Here is a 19,783-nt window from a genome sequence, read left to right on the forward strand (position 1 = left end):
ATAAACTAGGTTTTCAGAAAACTAGAGTTTAAAACCCGATAATTACGCTTACATGAAAATTTCTTAGCGTTGGGGTACATCTTTTCAAATGTATAAAAACATAATTTGTTGATGAATGAAACTTTAGTCAATTGCAAATACACTTATCAACTATAAATAAACTAGGTTTTCAGAAAACTAGAGTTTAAAACCCAATAATTACGCTTATATGAACATTTTTTAGCGTTGGGGTAAAACTAGAATTTAGAACTCAATTACTACCTTTATATTAACATTGTTCATTGATAGGGTACATCATTTCAAATTAATAAAAAACATAATTTGTTAATGAATAAAATTTTAGTCAATTGCAAATACACTCATCACCTATAAAGAAACTAGGTTTTCAGAAAACTAGAGTTTAAACCCAATAAATACCCTTATATGAAAATTTCTTAGCGTTGGGGTACATCTTTTCAAATTAATAAAAAACATATTTTTTTGATGAATAAAACTTAAGTCAATTGCAAATTCATTTATTCACTATAAATAAACTAGGTTTTCAGAAAACTAGAGTTTAAAACCCAATAATTACGCTTATATGAACATTTTTTAGCGTTGGGGTAAAACTAGAATTTAGAACTCAATTACTACCTTTATATTAACATTGTTCATTGATAGGGTACATCTTTTCAAATTAATAAAAAACATAATTTTTTGATGAATATAACTTTAATCAATTGCCATTACTTTTATTCACTATTAATAAACTAGGTTATCAGAAAACTAGAGTTTAAATCCCAATAATTGCGAATATATGAACATTTTTTAGTGTTGGGGTACATCTTTTCAAATAAATAAAAAACATAATTTGTTGATGAATACAATTTTAGTCAATTGTAAATACACTTATCCACTATAAATAAACTAGGTTTTCAGAAAACTAGAGTTTAAACCCAATAAATACCCTTATATGAAAATTTCTTAGCGTTGGGGTACATCTTTTCAAATAAATAAAAAACATAATTTGTTAATGAATAAAATTTTAGTCAATTGCAAATACACTCATCACCTATAAAGAAACTAGGTTTTCAGAAAACTAGAGTTTCAAACCCAATAATTACGCTTATATGAACATTTTTTATCGTTGGGGTAAAACAAGAATTTAGAACTCAATTATTACCTTTATATTAACATTGTTCATTGATAGGGTACATCATTTCAAATTAATAAAAACATAATTTGTTGACGAATAAAATTTTAGTCAATTGCAAATACACTTATCCACTATAAATAAACTAGGTTTTCAGAAAACTAGAGTTTAAAACACGATAATTACGCTAACATGAAAATTTCTTAGCGTTGGTGTATATCTTTTCAAATTAATAAAAAACATAATTTGTTGATGAATAAGACTTAAGTCAAAAGCTAATACATTAGTCACCTATAGATAGATTAGTAGAAGGAATACTAGAATTTAGAACTCAATTATTACCTTTATATTAACATTGTTCATTGATAGGGTACATCTTTTCAAATTAATAAAAAACATAATTTTTTGATGAATAAAATTTAAGTCAATTGCAAATACACTTATCAACTATAAAGAAATTAGGTTTTCAGATAACTAGAGTTTCAAACCCAATAATTACGCTCATATGAAAATTTTTTAGCGTTGGGGTACATCTTTTCACATTAATAAAAAACATAATTTGTTGATGAATAAAACTCTAGTCAATTGTAAATACATTGGTCACCTATAGATAGATTAGTAGAAGGCAAATCTAGAATTTAGAACTCAATTATTACGTTTATATTAACATTGTTCATTGATAGGGTACATCTTTTCAAATTAATAAAAACATAATTTGTTGACGAATAAAATTTAAGTCAATTGCAAATACACTTATCAACTATAAAGAAATTAGGTTTTCAGAAAACTAGAGTTTCAAACCCAATAATTACGCTCATATGAAAATTTTTTAGTGTTGGGGTACATCTTTTCAAATTAATAAAAAACATAATTTGTTGATGAATAAAATTTTAGTCAATTGTAAATACATTGGTCACCTATAGATAGATTAGTAGAAGGCAAAACTAGAATTTAGAACTCAATTATTACGTTTATATTAACATTATTTATTGATAGGGTACATCATTTCAAATTAATAAAAACATAATTTGTTGACGAATAAAATTTTAGTCAATTGCAAATACACTTATCCACTATAAATAAACTAGGTTTTCAGAAAACTAGAGTTTAAAACCCGATAATTACGCTTACATGAAAATTTCTTAGCGTTGGGGTACATCTTTTCAAATGTATAAAAACATAATTTGTTGATGAATGAAACTTTAGTCAATTGCAAATACACTTATCAACTATAAATAAACTAGGTTTTCAGAAAACTAGAGTTTAAAACCCAATAATTACGCTTATATGAACATTTTTTAGCGTTGGGGTAAAACTAGAATTTAGAACTCAATTACTACCTTTATATTAACATTGTTCATTGATAGGGTACATCATTTCAAATTAATAAAAAACATAATTTGTTAATGAATAAAATTTTAGTCAATTGCAAATACACTCATCACCTATAAAGAAACTAGGTTTTCAGAAAACTAGAGTTTAAACCCAATAAATACCCTTATATGAAAATTTCTTAGCGTTGGGGTACATCTTTTCAAATTAATAAAAAACATATTTTTTTGATGAATAAAACTTAAGTCAATTGCAAATACATTTATTCACTATAAATAAACTAGGTTTTCAGAAAACTAGAGTTTAAAACCCAATAATTACGCTTATATGAACATTTTTTAGCGTTGGGGTAAAACTAGAATTTAGAACTCAATTACTACCTTTATATTAACATTGTTCATTGATAGGGTACATCTTTTCAAATTAATAAAAAACATAATTTTTTGATGAATATAACTTTAATCAATTGCCATTACTTTTATTCACTATTAATAAACTAGGTTATCAGAAAACTAGAGTTTAAATCCCAATAATTGCGAATATATGAACATTTTTTAGTGTTGGGGTACATCTTTTCAAATAAATAAAAAACATAATTTGTTGATGAATACAATTTTAGTCAATTGTAAATACACTTATCCACTATAAATAAACTAGGTTTTCAGAAAACTAGAGTTTAAACCCAATAAATACCCTTATATGAAAATTTCTTAGCGTTGGGGTACATCTTTTCAAATAAATAAAAAACATAATTTGTTAATGAATAAAATTTTAGTCAATTGCAAATACACTCATCACCTATAAAGAAACTAGGTTTTCAGAAAACTAGAGTTTCAAACCCAATAATTACGCTTATATGAACATTTTTTATCGTTGGGGTAAAACAAGAATTTAGAACTCAATTATTACCTTTATATTAACATTGTTCATTGATAGGGTACATCATTTCAAATTAATAAAAACATAATTTGTTGACGAATAAAATTTTAGTCAATTGCAAATACACTTATCCACTATAAATAAACTAGGTTTTCAGAAAACTAGAGTTTAAAACACGATAATTACGCTAACATGAAAATTTCTTAGCGTTGGGGTATATCTTTTCAATTTAATAAAAAACATAATTTGTTGATGAATAAGACTTAAGTCAAAAGCTAATACATTAGTCACCTATAGATAGATTAGTAGAAGGAATACTAGAATTTAGAACTCAATTATTACCTTTATATTAACATTGTTCATTGATAGGGTACATCTTTTCAAATTAATAAAAAACATAATTTTTTGATGAATAAAATTTAAGTCAATTGCAAATACACTTATCAACTATAAAGAAATTAGGTTTTCAGATAACTAGAGTTTCAAACCCAATAATTACGCTCATATGAAAATTTTTTAGCGTTGGGGTACATCTTTTCACATTAATAAAAAACATAATTTGTTGATGAATAAAACTCTAGTCAATTGTAAATACATTGGTCACCTATAGATAGATTAGTAGAAGGCAAATCTAGAATTTAGAACTCAATTATTACGTTTATATTAACATTGTTCATTGATAGGGTACATCTTTTCAAATTAATAAAAACATAATTTGTTGACGAATAAAATTTAAGTCAATTGCAAATACACTTATCAACTATAAAGAAATTAGGTTTTCAGAAAACTAGAGTTTCAAACCCAATAATTACGCTCATATGAAAATTTTTTAGTGTTGGGGTACATCTTTTCAAATTAATAAAAAACATAATTTGTTGATGAATAAAATTTTAGTCAATTGTAAATACATTGGTCACCTATAGATAGATTAGTAGAAGGCAAAACTAGAATTTAGAACTCAATTATTACGTTTATATTAACATTATTTATTGATAGGGTACATCATTTCAAATTAATAAAAACATAATTTGTTGACGAATAAAATTTTAGTCAATTGCAAATACACTTATCCACTATAAATAAACTAGGTTTTCAGAAAACTAGAGTTTAAAACCCGATAATTACGCTTACATGAAAATTTCTTAGCGTTGGGGTACATCTTTTCAAATGTATAAAAACATAATTTGTTGATGAATGAAACTTTAGTCAATTGCAAATACACTTATCAACTATAAATAAACTAGGTTTTCAGAAAACTAGAGTTTAAAACCCAATAATTACGCTTATATGAACATTTTTTAGCGTTGGGGTAAAACTAGAATTTAGAACTCAATTACTACCTTTATATTAACATTGTTCATTGATAGGGTACATCATTTCAAATTAATAAAAAACATAATTTGTTAATGAATAAAATTTTAGTCAATTGCAAATACACTCATCACCTATAAAGAAACTAGGTTTTCAGAAAACTAGAGTTTAAACCCAATAAATACCCTTATATGAAAATTTCTTAGCGTTGGGGTACATCTTTTCAAATTAATAAAAAACATATTTTTTTGATGAATAAAACTTAAGTCAATTGCAAATACATTTATTCACTATAAATAAACTAGGTTTTCAGAAAACTAGAGTTTAAAACCCAATAATTACGCTTATATGAACATTTTTTAGCGTTGGGGTAAAACTAGAATTTAGAACTCAATTACTACCTTTATATTAACATTGTTCATTGATAGGGTACATCTTTTCAAATTAATAAAAAACATAATTTTTTGATGAATATAACTTTAATCAATTGCCATTACTTTTATTCACTATTAATAAACTAGGTTATCAGAAAACTAGAGTTTAAATCCCAATAATTGCGAATATATGAACATTTTTTAGTGTTGGGGTACATCTTTTCAAATAAATAAAAAACATAATTTGTTGATGAATACAATTTTAGTCAATTGTAAATACACTTATCCACTATAAATAAACTAGGTTTTCAGAAAACTAGAGTTTAAACCCAATAAATACCCTTATATGAAAATTTCTTAGCGTTGGGGTACATCTTTTCAAATAAATAAAAAACATAATTAGTTGATGAATACAATTTTGGTCAATTGCAAATACACTTATCAACTAAAATGAAACTAGGTTTTCAGAAAACTAGAGTATAAAACCCAATAATTACGCTTATATGAACATTTTTTAGCGTTGGGGTAAAACTAGAATTTAGAACTCAATTATTACCTTTATATTAACATTGTTCATTGATAGGGTACATCATTTCAAATTAATAAAAACATAATTTGTTGACGAATAAAATTTTAGTCAATTGCAAATACACTTATCAACTATAAAGAAATTAGGTTTTCAGAAAACTAGAGTTTCAAACCCAATAATTACGCTTATATGAAATTTTTTTAGCGTTGGAGTACATCTTTTCAAATTAATAAAAAACATAATTTGTTGATGAATAAAACTTTAGTCAATACTATATCTACCTGTTTTTATATGTATTATATTCTGTTTAATTGTTATACAACACTCTGATTCAATATTAATAAAATTGTTGCCTTTCAAAACTAATGAATAGAGACCTAAAAAATGATCACTATCATTATTGTGAATAGGTTTGTTTAAATGAATACAACCCTTTTTAACTTTTATAAATACCATTTATAAAAGTAAATTTATTTTTTTATTTAAAATCAAAATCATGTCTTGTTTTCCCATTCTTTAAAATTTTTTCACAATTATAAATAAGATTCAATTTTGTTTCCGAACATGTATTATACCGTGTTATTTTGTTTTCTGTAAATTCATTTGTATATCTTTCTGGTAAATTTAACATATATTCATCGTTTAATACAACACTTATTCTTTTTCCAAACTTTGTATCAATCATTATGAACTTATTTACTTTGTATGGTTTTCCTTGTTCCAAATCATTAAATTTTATAAATGTATATCCATTGTTCATTTTATTTAAAGCATCTTTAAAGTTTTCCATTTCCATTTCTTATTTATATTAGAAAATATAATTTTTTTTTATTTTCAATAATTTTTTTAAAAAATTTCTATTTAAAAAATTTTTTTCAATATAAATATAAAAAATGAACGAAACTATATATTGTCTTAAATGTAAAATTCAAACAAAAAATATTAATGCAAATAAAATTCAAACAGTTAATGGTAGATGGAGAATTTCATCAATATGTTTTAAATGTAACACAAATAAAAGTAAATTTATAAAAAATCCTACAATTGGACATAATATTTCCAATAAAAAATTAAATGACCCAGATAAAATGATATTAGCTAAAGAACTTCATAAACCAGTTAGAAAAAAATTTCCTAAACGAAGAATAATTACTAAAGGTTTTGATGATTTATGGGCTGCTGATTTAGTTATAATGAGAAATTATTCTGATGAAAATGAGGGTTATTCTTATATAATAACTGTTATAGATACGTTTTCAAAATTTTCTTGGGCTTTAGAACTCAAAAAGAAAGATGGAATTAATGTTTCAGAAACATTTCAAAAAATAATAAAACAAGCTATATCACAAAATCATCAAGCACCAAAATTACTCCACGCAGATAAAGGTTTGGAATTTGAAAATAAACATTTTAAAAAAGTTTTGCAAGAATATGGAATTAAAATGTATCACACCCAAAATGAAGAAAAATCGTCAATTATTGAAAGATTTAACAGAACATTAAACAGTAAAATGAGATTACATTTTGAAGTTACAAATTCTAAAAAATGGATTAAAATTTTAAAAAGTTTAATATATGAATATAATTTCAAAGACATACATCGATCTATTGGTATGAGACCTTGTGAAGTAAATAAATCTAACGAAGATGATGTTTTTCATAAATTATTTTCTACAAAAAACAAACCTAAACCAAAAATTAAATTTAGTGTAGGTGATAGAGTAAGAATAACAGCTTCTAAAAAAACATTTGGTAATAAATATAGTAATAATTGGACAAAAGAAATATTTATAGTTAATGAAATTTTATACACAAATCCTATTACTTATAAAATTATAGATTTAAACAATGTAGAGATTATAGGGAGTTTTTATAACCAAGAGTTACAAAAAACAAAATTTTAAATGATATTTTTTAATAGAAATTATTTTATTAAAAAATTGAATGTAAAAAAAAAAATAATATTTTCTATAATAAAGAATGGAAGGATTAAATAAAATTGAATCTTTAGTTAAAGAAATAGATATCAATAATAAAATGGATGTATTAAATAAAAAAATATATCCTGCTAAAACTTGTGATAAATGTAATTTAACAATTGGTTCCAAAAGTTGGTCTGCTCATTTGAAATCTATTCGACATCAAAAAAATGATATAGATCAAACAATTTTACCTTGTAGAGTTAATACAAAATATAATGGTGTACCAATTAATCAATATAGACTAAAAAATTTTAATTTTTTGAAAGTAATGCGAAATGAAATAAAAAAAAGTATACAAAAAAAAAATAATAAATGTTATGTGAAATTTTGTGCTTTTGAATACTATGAATATTCTGAGAGTATTAAATATAATCTAAATAAAATTCCAATTGATGGAAATGTTTTCATTATTAATCAAGGAGATGATGGTTTTGGAAATGGAAAGCCTTATGTTTCTAAACTATTACATTCACCAACTTGGTTAGAACTTTGCATATAGCCAATGATCAAATTATTGCAACAGATGATTATAATCACTATTATCTAGACGATATTAAGATTGTTCAAGATTTAGGAAATATTAAAATGTGTGAATTTAATATGGGATCTTAATATTATTTAAATATTATTTTTAATAAAAATTATTTTTATTAAAAAATTGAATGTAAAAAAATAATAATATTATCTATAATAAAGAATGGAAAATAAAAAAATTGAATCTTTAGTTAAAGGAAATGTTAACAATAATAAAATGGTTAACAAAACTTGTGAAAAATGTAACTTAACAGTTAGTTACAAAAATTGGTCTAGACATTTGAAATCTATTCGTCATCAAAACAATGATCCAGATCAAACAATTATACCTCGATTTAGAGGAACATACAGAGGTACAACAACAAAAAATGTAAGAACAAAACAAGAGAGAATACCAAAAACAGATAAAACTTGTGATATTTGTAAGCTAACAGTTAAATACAACAGTTGGTCTAAACATTTACAGTCTATTCGTCATCAAAATAATGGTATAAGACCAAGAATATCAAGAGAGATAATACCTAAATCACATAGAGTTTTTAATTTTAATGAAGAAATATTTGAAATAAACAACACGATTCGACCTATTTTAAAAAAAGAAGAAACAGCATTTCAAAGTAGATTAAAAACTTATATTATTAAAAATAATATGGGTATTAAAGATATACAAACATTTTTAAATCGTTTAGATAATCCAGAAATAGGACGACTTAAACAAGAATTAAAAATAAAAAAAATAAAACAAACAAATTTAAAAGTAAATATTTGGTTGTATGCTATATATAAGAGAGGTACTAATAAAGAAAATATGGAATATGAGGAAAAAAGTTTTAAAACACCAAATACAATTTTAACAAAAAATTCTAACTTAAATGATTTTTATACAAATACAAAAATTAAAATTGTAAAAGAAGAAGAAGATTTTATAATGAAAAAATCTCAATGGAGACTTCATGAAATTTTAAGTTTGGGAATAAATATAAATAAATATGTTCCTTTTAAGGGTTCTTCATATATTCCATTACCTAAAAACATTGGAAATAAAAAAGCTATTATAAATGTTAAAAATAAAGATGATAAATGTTTTCTTTGGGCAATACTCTCTGCTTTACATCCTGTTGAAAAAAATGGAGATAGAGTAACTAAATATAAAAAATGGGAACATGAATTTGATAAAGAATTTAAAGATATTGAATTTCCAGTAAAAATCACAGACGTTCCGAAATTTGTTAAAAGAACAAAAGATATTTCTATTAATATGTTTTGTTTAGATAACAAAGTAATTGTACCTTTAGAAACGAATGAAATCGAAAAAACTAATCATATAGATTTATTATATTTGACAGTGGATGATAAGGATAATAAAGGACATTATTGTTGGATTAAAGATTTAGGGAAACTAGTAGGAAGACAAAACACTAAAAATACTAAAAAAAAATTTTACTGTAAAATGTGTTTGAATAGTTTTGGTACAGAAAATATGTTAAATGAACATAAACATTATTGTACTAATAATAAAGCAGCTAAAATAATTCTACCAGAACCCTATAATAAAACTTTAGAATTTGAAAATTATAATCATTCATTAAGAGTCCCTTTTGTGATTTATGCTGACTTTGAATGTACACTTCAACCAATATATACTTGTCAACCAAATGATACAGAGTCTTTTACAAAATGTTATCAGAAACATATACCTAATAATTTTTGTTATTATATTAAATATAGTAATGGTGATTATAAACCACCTGTAAAATATTCTGGTCCAAACGTAGCTAAAGAATTTTATGAATGTATGAAAAATGAAGAAATAAGTATTTCTGAAATATATGATAAAATAGTTATACTACTTATATATATGTATGTTCTGGGACACTTCATATTATATCAATAAAAGATCACAAAGAAAACAATGTGCAAAAAGATCAGAAAATCTAAATGCAATAATAATTAAAATATTTTTTAATATAATTGTTCTATTTAAAATAAAAATCTAAAAGCAAAAATGTATAAAAAACTTATATATTTAAACGCGGCCGGAAATTCCGACCACGTTAAATATCAAATATTTTTTAAGAAAATCTAAATAGTATTCAGTGATCTCTGGCCACCTGGGATTGCACGTAAACGTTATGAACAGGTCGGGTTTCCCTTTGGTACGCACTATGGTGATGGCGTCTTGATAATTCATCTTGTTGAATCGGTAGCCACCCGTGAACGTCGACGGCAATATGACCCTACGCCCGACCGCCATGGGATCGACGTGGAGCTGTTGGTTCACATGGTCCATGAGCCCTTGATACGCTTCGGCGAGGAGATCCCTCTGGTGCAAACGTATGTAGTTCAGATTGTTCGACTCCATTCGAACATACTGGTCGCACACATACATCTGCAACAAGAACCGACCTTGATGTAATAAACTAAACAGTTCATGCCTTTGGTCTCTCTGATACTCTCTGATACTGTTGCGATTGCGGACATTGTTTCGTCGGTTGCCCGCTTGCAACATCCCGTTATGCCAACCGGCCTCGCCGTACGGGAAAAACAGCGGATACAACATCGGATCCGAGTGACACGACCCTTGTGAAATGTAACGAATGGTATATATTATTTAAAGTGAATTGCTAAATCAACGATTTGTAGTAGCTGGGGGTTAGAGGATGGAGTATAGCAAGTACATAACCGCAAAAGAAAGGTTATTAAAATATTAACTCTGATCTCTTTGTATTCCAAGGATTTATAGTGTATATTTGTAAGTGATGTCTGTTATGAAGTCCAAACAAATCATGAAATTAAGCACCGAATTAATGTGACTATATTATGTTTGATTATTGATAAATTATATAGTACACTACATACAAATCATAACACGACTTATTGTCATACTATCACTACAAGATGAATATAATTTATAATGAATATGGTTTGAATTTAATATTGTTAATTTAACTTTATCTAAAATTTTATGTATACATAGGTCCCCTAGCTCGAATAGCAATACCTGATCTATTATGATTAAATTATGTCCTGAATAGAATTCCTGGCCTGTCTATTTAACATTCTAATCACTGATAAATCTTTGAACGACACTTATTATCGGAGATGCGAACAATAATATAATTATCCTTCAGTCTTTCAAAAAAAAAATAGGAGAACGCTGCAGGATTTGTCAAAATATAAGTAAAGCTTATTAAAATAATTTAAAAAGTAATAGAATTTAATAGATTCATTCAGAACCTTAATTTAAAAAAGTAAAAACTAAGTAAAATGTACTATTAATTCTGAAAAAAACGGTTTTTGTTGCGTTTTCTATTTATAATTGTACTCAGTTTTTTAAGCACAAACTAATAATATAAAATGATAGTTATAAAACTGACAGTGCATATTATTTTAAAGTTAAAAGATAAAAGTCAGATAATTAGGTTTAATATTAAGACTGCAATTTGAGATGGAACATATTAATATGCGCTTACAAACTATTATTACTTGACACTATATCAATCTATTTTACAATATGGGATAACTATATGGGGTGGTACCTCTGAAAACACACTAAAACCACCAATATAATTTGATATACATAAATAAACGTGAATCTATAAGATACAACCTAAATATCAATTATTCAAAAAACAGTATTGGTCAGATATTTCTAGACTATTTAGGACCAACTTATTTCAATAATCTAGAAATTAATTTTAAGAGGTATCTAAGGTAACTAATTTGTTATCTCAATTACATAGTTTATAAGTTTCTCATTTTTGTTATAATTGTATCGAGTCTTTTTATAATTATATTAATAATTATCACATGCGAATTATTTATCTATATCAAAAACCTTATTTATGTTAATTACTGTTATTATTAATCTTAATTAATTATTCGCTATTTTTATATATTTAATATAATCTGTGCACTTTTCTGTCCATTTGTTAAAAATTGTTATAATGTTTGATTTAAAACTGTTTGAATAAATAAATAAATTGTAAATTGTATATGCTGTGTAATCTCTCTAGCTAAATAGCTTGTTCAGTATCCTTATATTATTTTATTGATGATACACGTGATGAGTACTATATGTTGATCCCCGCTGTATTTAATGTATAATGATGTAATTTAGTAAAGTATTACTGCACAAGTGAACGGGTTAAGGTCGGTTTTGACCTAACGAATTAGTTATTAAGTAATTATATTTCAAAATAATGTCCAAAATGTAAACTTAATGTAAATTTAAAATCGCAGTGTCAGCTTTACTGTACAACAAAAACTATGATTCTATTTGATGGTGTTGATATTAATGTGCAATAAATATAGTGAATATAAGTGAACAATTTGAGACAGCTGTGTAAAAAATTGTGTTTTTAGTAAATAATTATTAACTAACCCGCTGGTATGGTTTGCATCCTGTGTTGCGGGTTGATTGGATTCGTATCGTAGATGACCAGATTAATGTCTCTTGGCGGACGACCCCCTTCACCTACGAACACGGCCGCAACTTCGTTTGCGGTGGGCAGGTTGTTTCGCCCGTCGTCCCGGGCCGCATCTCGGACAAAATGCATCGTCACTGGCCTAGGTCGCACACCTGCGGGATCGGCGTCGGCTAGGTCTCGTTCTGCCAGCCACACCTCACGCATGTTCCTGGAACAAATATAGACATGTATATTTTTATACTTAGACAGACTCCATTTAACTGCATTTAACTCTATAATTGTATAATTAACATAATACATAATAATAAATATATATATTATAAATGTGTGTGAAGTGTAGTAAACTTAGGAGACCACATAGGATAGGTAATAACAATAAAACCTATACTTCATATAAATCCAAGCATTAAATTAGTAATATATTTTGGTATAATTATGATATAATAATAAAAACGTCCCAGCCCTAAGTTATATTTAATGTTACCTATATCATTCATAAGTACATATAACTCTGTTGGTAGCAGAGTAAAATTATAATAAACACATAAAATACATATAATATTTAATATAATTTAAGTAATAAAGTAAAATTTTTTGCTTTGTATACTATTTTGAATCAACATTAAGTAATAACTGCAGTATATTGGTAGCTGTGTCTAATATCAACGTAATATCTAGTTTGACAGTTAACATAGTTAGTTTAATGGTACAGTTTTTTTGTTTTTTCTGTCTACTTTGAGAAAGGTATCTGTAAAAGAAATTTACTCTAAGGGGCAATTTATATTCCTAATGTTAATAAATACAATAAATTTATATCTTACTTAAAAGCCATTGCGTACGGATTTACGTCTCGCAGAAAACTTTCCAATAGTCCCATCACAACTACGGACAGTTCACGATGATTTCTCTGCAGAGCCATCCCAACGCGGCGGGCGTTGGCCTCTGCGGACTCGAGGAAATACAACTGACAGTAGTTGGCATCTACTCGGTCAACGGCCACGTCATTATTTATCCTCTGATAAGTTTGGCCTTGGATACACATCGTTCGCGGTCCACGCCCTCGCAAACGCCTGTCGTCTGTGCCACAGCTAAACGCAGCGAATGCCAGGGCGTTGTTGTACCGAATGTCGTCTCGGAATCTACGACCATCCTGTGAATCTCCAATCAACAAACTCATTAGTAAAAAAGGGGCGGGCAACAACGCGTGCTGTCCTGCAGCGGTCACTTGACCGTTGTTACAGCAAGTGGAGAAGTGCATATTGGCACCCTGGCCCACAACCTCGCCTTCGAAGTGGCGGGCGTTACACTGTGTGCAGATTCTGTTTAACGCGCCCGCGTTGTGCTGCTCTGGAAGCGGGTGTGTCACGCCTGCCGGCCTGTCAATTATTGGCGCACGCCCTCGGGGTTGTTCACCCACGGCAAGTGGTCGGAACTGCAATTTAAATGATAAGTTTTATCTATGGTTTTTTTTATAAGTAAGACATATTTACTGACCTCTTCGTCGACGTCTGGCTGCAACTCGTCGAGCATGTCCACAAACTCCAGTTCCGCTTGCACTTCGTCCATCTGCACTTCTACCACTTCCACGTCCTCCCCTCCTTCCATCTGGACTTCTACCACTTCCACGTCATCCCCTCCGTCCATCTGGACCTCAACAAATTCCACGTCCTCCACCACTTCCATCTGGACCACCTCGTCCTCCACTTCCTCCACACCTTCCATCAGGACCTCGACAAATTCCATGTCCTCCACCACCTCCACTCCTTCCACATCATCCCCTACGTCCACTGGGACACCAACGACTTCCACATACTCCACACCCTCCACTGGGACGCCGACGATCTCCACGTCCTCCCTCTCTTCCATCTCGACGTCCCCAAGCACCTAAAAGTTAGGTTGAGTTTAGAGTAGGTACAATTTTATTGATAATTCTATATAATTATAATAATAACAACAATAATTATTGCTATCTATGACAGTAAGCGTAGGTACCTATAATATGCAATAAGTGAATTTATATGAAATAAGGTTTATGTCACATAAATAAAAGCATACATGTTGTGGTTCAAATTTTTTTTTAAATAGTTACAAAATAATGTTTAGCTGAATGTGTGTTCAATGTGATCAAGTCACACCTATATACAAGCCCTGCCTAACCTAACCTTAATACAATCTTTTATGATAACATTGCAGTAGGTATATTGAGATAATAAAAGATGCACTGAATTTTGTTACAGTGAAATAAATAAATTTAAACTTTAAATTAAAACTTTAGTTGAATGAAGTTTAAAAAGTGAGCTGTATATTGAACGCTATAACTAAATCAAATATTGGCAATAAGGTTTATAGAATGTTTTTGCTGTTGTCATTTCGTTCTGGTAGTACAGTGTACCTACACACTTTATTTGAAATAAAATTAGTTATAAAATCATGTGATAATTATAAACCATCAGCACAGCAAGTAGGCTATTGGATTTGGTTTGCAGTCTAGTGAAGTATCAAACTGTAGCCACTGTGAAATACCACCCATATGGGTAAATTGAAATAATAAACACATTTTAATGCACAAAAGTTGATGTAGTAGGTAACATTTAAAATAAAGTGAGATAATTGTAACTCAAACTACAGGAGATTAAACCTAGGTCAGTAATAAGTAGTGAGTAGTAGTAGTAATAATATTAAGAACAGTGTAAGGAAACGTTTAAGTATTTTGTTTATTGGTTGTAAACACCCATAATAAAAGTGAAAATACAGTGAGTTAACTGGAAATTACACTACCCATTGCGTATGAGTAGATAATATACAGTTTAACATGACATTTTGAAATGAAAAAAGTCCAACTGAACAACATTATATAGGTAACCTAACCTAACCTAAACAATAAGGTTGACCCAGTGTTTAATATGCAATCAAACAGCAATGTTGTTCGTAATTGTTTAAAGAATAAAAGCAATAACAAAAAATGATTATAATTTTATACAGAATGCAAGTAGGCTATTGGATTTGGTTTGCAGTCTAGTAAAGTATCAAACTGTAGCCACTGTGAAATACCTACCACATGGGTGTATATAAATAAACACATGATAATGTACACCGTAGTAAAAGTTGATGTATTAGGTAATATTTAAAACTAAGTGAGATAATTGTAACTCACACTACCTACAATTGTGTATGAGTGGACAATGACTTACATTTTAAAAATGTATTGTACTCTTTAACAGTAAGTGTCATATGCAATAAGTGCATTTATATTAACTCACATGATAAGTTGAATATAAGGTTTATGTTACACTAATAGAAGCATACATGATATGATTCAAATTATTTTTTAAAGAGTCTTCAATGTGATAAAATTAAGTACACCTATCAAATAATACACAGGGTGCACAGTGAACATATTTTATTTTAAACAAAGTTAGTCATACAAATAAAGTCAAGAAAGTATTGAAATAATCTTACTGTATAACAGTAAGTGTTAAAGTGAAATTTCATGATAATTTAAGGTTTATGATACACCCATTGTAAACACCCATAATAAAAGTGAAAATACAGTGAGTTAACTGGAAATTACACTACCCATTGCGTATGAGTAGATAATATACAGTTTAACATGACATTTTGAAGTGAAAAAAGTCCAACTGAACAACATTAACAAAATAATTATTTGTTTTAGTTAATGAATCACAATAAGCTTGACCCAGTGTTTAATATGCAATGAAACAGCAATGTTGTTTAAAGAATAAAAGCAATAACAAAATAAGAGTATAATTTAACACAGAATGTTAACCAACAACAATAACTTAATGCAAGTACCTATTGTAAATGGTTTGCAGTCTGGTAAAGCATTAAACAGTACCTAGCCGCTATGAAATACCTGGCACATGGGTTTATTGAAATAATAAACACATGTGATATTTTAATAACGTTTGAAACAAAGTGAGATAATTGTAACTCACACTACCTACAATCGTGTATGAGTGGACAGATGGCAGTTTTACATGACCTTTTACCACACATTAGTAGTAATATTACACTGTAGTGTATAGGGTAAACAGTGTACATATTTTATTTTAATCAAAGTTATTAGTTGTATAAATAAAGTGAAGAAAGTATTGAAATAATCTTAACATTGCTAACATATGTGACAAATGTTGTTAAATGATAAAATACTTATCCAGTAAAGAGTCTATTTTGTGTAGTAGTAATATTAAGAAAATGTAAATTCATGTAAGAAAACGTCAAATGTTTTGTATGTGTTATGGTGAAATTACATGAGAATTTAAGGTTTATAAAAGTATACATGTTGTAGTTAGAGTAAGTCTAAGTCTAAGAGTATCACATGTGAAATGATGAAATACCTATCTAGTACCCAACTTACAAATGAGGGTAAACCTAGGTCAGTAGTAAATAGTGAATAGTAGTAGTAGTAGTGGTGGGGGTAATATTAAGAAGTGTGTGAGAAAAGTATTTTGTTTATTGGTAGTAGAATGTATATTATTACTTTCACTCAACTGTATAAACACAATATTAAGTATACAATATCAGATATGTAAACATGTATTGCATGGTTACTGTAATCATTGTTATGAATGTATACAATACAATATATAGTTTGTGGATAATGTAGCAAAGTAAATAAGCACACACGTATGTTAATATAAATGTTTTTTTAGCTGTGTAAGAAAACATTCCAAATGCCTATAATAATATAATAACTAACTGTAACCGTAGAACATGTATAATACTACTAAATGCCATTGAAGGTGTGTGAGCACTGAAAAAAATCTACCTAAATAACATCAGTACAATGCTATTGGTTAAGATAAATGTTGTATTAAAAATTAACAAGTACCAATCATAGAACAAAGAAATCCACAGAAGAATGTTTAAGTGGTTTCATACATATTAATTACTTTGAAGCATTGTAAAACTGTATTGCACTGTATAACAGTAAGTGTTATAGTAAAATCATATGATAATAATTTAAGATTTATGATATACCAATAAAAGTATACATGTTATAGTTAATTTTTCAGAGCTGTACAAAATAAGTAAGTAAGTAAGTAAGCTCTATCTAACAATCTATTGTTTGTATTAAGTATTGAAATAGTATAAACATTTCTAAGAATACCACATGTGAAATGATAAAATACTTATCTAGTACACAACTTACAAATAAAGAAGAGTAGACCTAGGTCTGTAGTAAGTAGTAGTTGTAGTAGTAGTACCTAATATTAAGAACTGTAAGAAAACGTTTGAGTATTTTGTTTAATGGTTGTAAATACCCATAATAAATGTCACAATAAGCTATAAAAGCAATAAAAAAGAGTATAATTTAATACAGAATGTTAACCAACAACAATAACTTAATGCAAGTACCTATAGAATAGTATCAAAATGGGTATATTGAAATAATAAACCCATATGTGATATTTTAATGCACACTGTATTAGTGAGTATAGTAATGTAATGATCAAGCGAGTGAATCTTATACGGTAGGTGCAGCCCGACACTATTTGTTTAATACAGTGATCAAAGGTTGTATGTTGGTTGTCACTCACTACTGACGGCACTGCTCCAACAGTTAGTCGACGGCGATGTACGGCTCCTCCGTAGTAATCACGACCGGCAACAAAATGCCTTGAACAGAGCTTGGAGTGAGCCAATATCTGTCGAGCATTGACACCATTGTCCTCGGCGAACATCACCCATTGACGCTTCCGATCGACATTTGCTGGAAAACTAATACAATCATCGTATCATGAATAGTTGTGTTATAATATGTCAAAAGTAATCGTAATAAGTACGTATACATTATATAAATACCCATGCACTGAAACGCCATCCACGCCTTCGACGTTGCCACAAATCATACAATGTTTGACCATTGTTATATTTGTCTGAAAAGATATATAATAACATTTTTAAAAGGTAATGGCCAAACATTTAGTATATTTATTATTATTATTATTATTATTATTATATTATATATTATATTTTAATAATAATGTAATATAAGCAAAACTCCGTGTTCGTATAATGGAATTATCTTATCAGTACCTATGTTATCAGTTAATAATCCGGTGTTGTGTGTTTATTTTTAGAAATGCAGTAAATATTATTTGTTCACGGTAGGTATAAAATATTATTACGTATACATAGAGTATTGAGTATGAACTAAAAAAAGTGACATACTATTGTAGGGTGATGTCCGCACACACAATATGGTCTTGGAAATCGTAACTGCAAAAAGCGCGCGCGACGGCGGCGGACGTAAAGCACGTCGTCTTGGCCACGGAGGGCCCGCCGGGAAAAAAGTACGGTCACGCGCGGCCTCAAAATCTGACGGGGAACGCGAATAAGTCATCAACGGGGAGGTCCGACGTCTCCAATAGGAGTAAAACTCGAATTTTGAAAAAAAAGGTTAAATTTTCGTTCAATACGAATAATAATATGATAAGGCAAAAATGATAGCGAAAGGAAAATGACAAAAAAAAAAAATGTGAAAAAAAATTCCGAATTATCACGGCCGCCGCAAATTATCTCCAATCCCGGCGGCCGGCATCGAAACCACGACCCCGGGTCATCCGCACCAACGCCTTGCCTACCTACCTACCTACTGAGTTGAAAACTGGAGTCGAATCTATGACTCTTAAGCCGTTTAGCCATCTCGTCGAATCGCGAACGCTTTCCCGGCGTCCGCAGAGGGCTATTGAGCCGGCGATCCCACCGCTTCGGGCGGCGGACGACCGGCTCTGCCACCCTCGGACGTCGAAAACGCGATATTCGCGAAAAAAATCGGACCCTCCGACGCACGTATTTATGCCTGTATATAGTAATACCTACTCGACGGCGGCGATATCGGTGCTCCGCTCTCGGCGTTGTCCCGCGGCCCCGGGACTCGTCCCGGACGAAGTCCGGCCGCCCGCGGCCTAGAAATTTAGCGGGGAACGCGAATATCGCGTCGGCGGGGAGGTGAGACTTTCGAGAGAGCGGTGAGACGCGACTTTAGTCGAAAAAGTCGGAAAATTCGGTAAGACGGCGACGACGCCGCCCTTTTCGCTATCGTTCTCTACGCCGCGGCGCTCTAAAATATTCAAGTACGGCCGCGCGCGGCCTATAAATTTAGCGGGGAACGCGAATAAGGGTCGAACGGGGAGGGCGGACGCCTCGAAGAGGGCTAAAACTCGACTTTTCGAAAAAATTATCGAAAAACGCGGGCGCCGGCGGCACTCCTATCGCACGTCGTCTCGGCCGCGGCGGGCCCGCCGGGAAAAAAT

At 29.3% G+C, this 19,783-nt stretch overlaps 1 protein-coding gene across 1 annotated transcript; it reads right to left on the bottom strand.

The window, feature by feature from the left end:
- Positions 1-10,099: 10,099 nt before the first annotated feature.
- On the bottom strand, positions 10,100-18,391 carry LOC132933368 (uncharacterized). The gene is made up of 6 exons (XM_060999662.1): positions 18,330-18,391; positions 18,065-18,245; positions 13,998-14,387; positions 13,325-13,935; positions 12,458-12,711; positions 10,100-10,653 (listed from the first exon to the last, which is right to left on the bottom strand). Exons 1-6 carry the CDS (start codon positions 18,389-18,391, stop codon positions 10,100-10,102), a joined length of 2,052 nt encoding a protein of 683 aa, XP_060855645.1.
- Positions 18,392-19,783: the final 1,392 nt, after the last annotated feature.

The sequence above is a fragment of the Metopolophium dirhodum genome, chromosome 1 (assembly GCF_019925205.1).
Source record: "Metopolophium dirhodum isolate CAU chromosome 1, ASM1992520v1, whole genome shotgun sequence".
NCBI lineage: Eukaryota > Metazoa > Arthropoda > Insecta > Hemiptera > Aphididae > Metopolophium > Metopolophium dirhodum.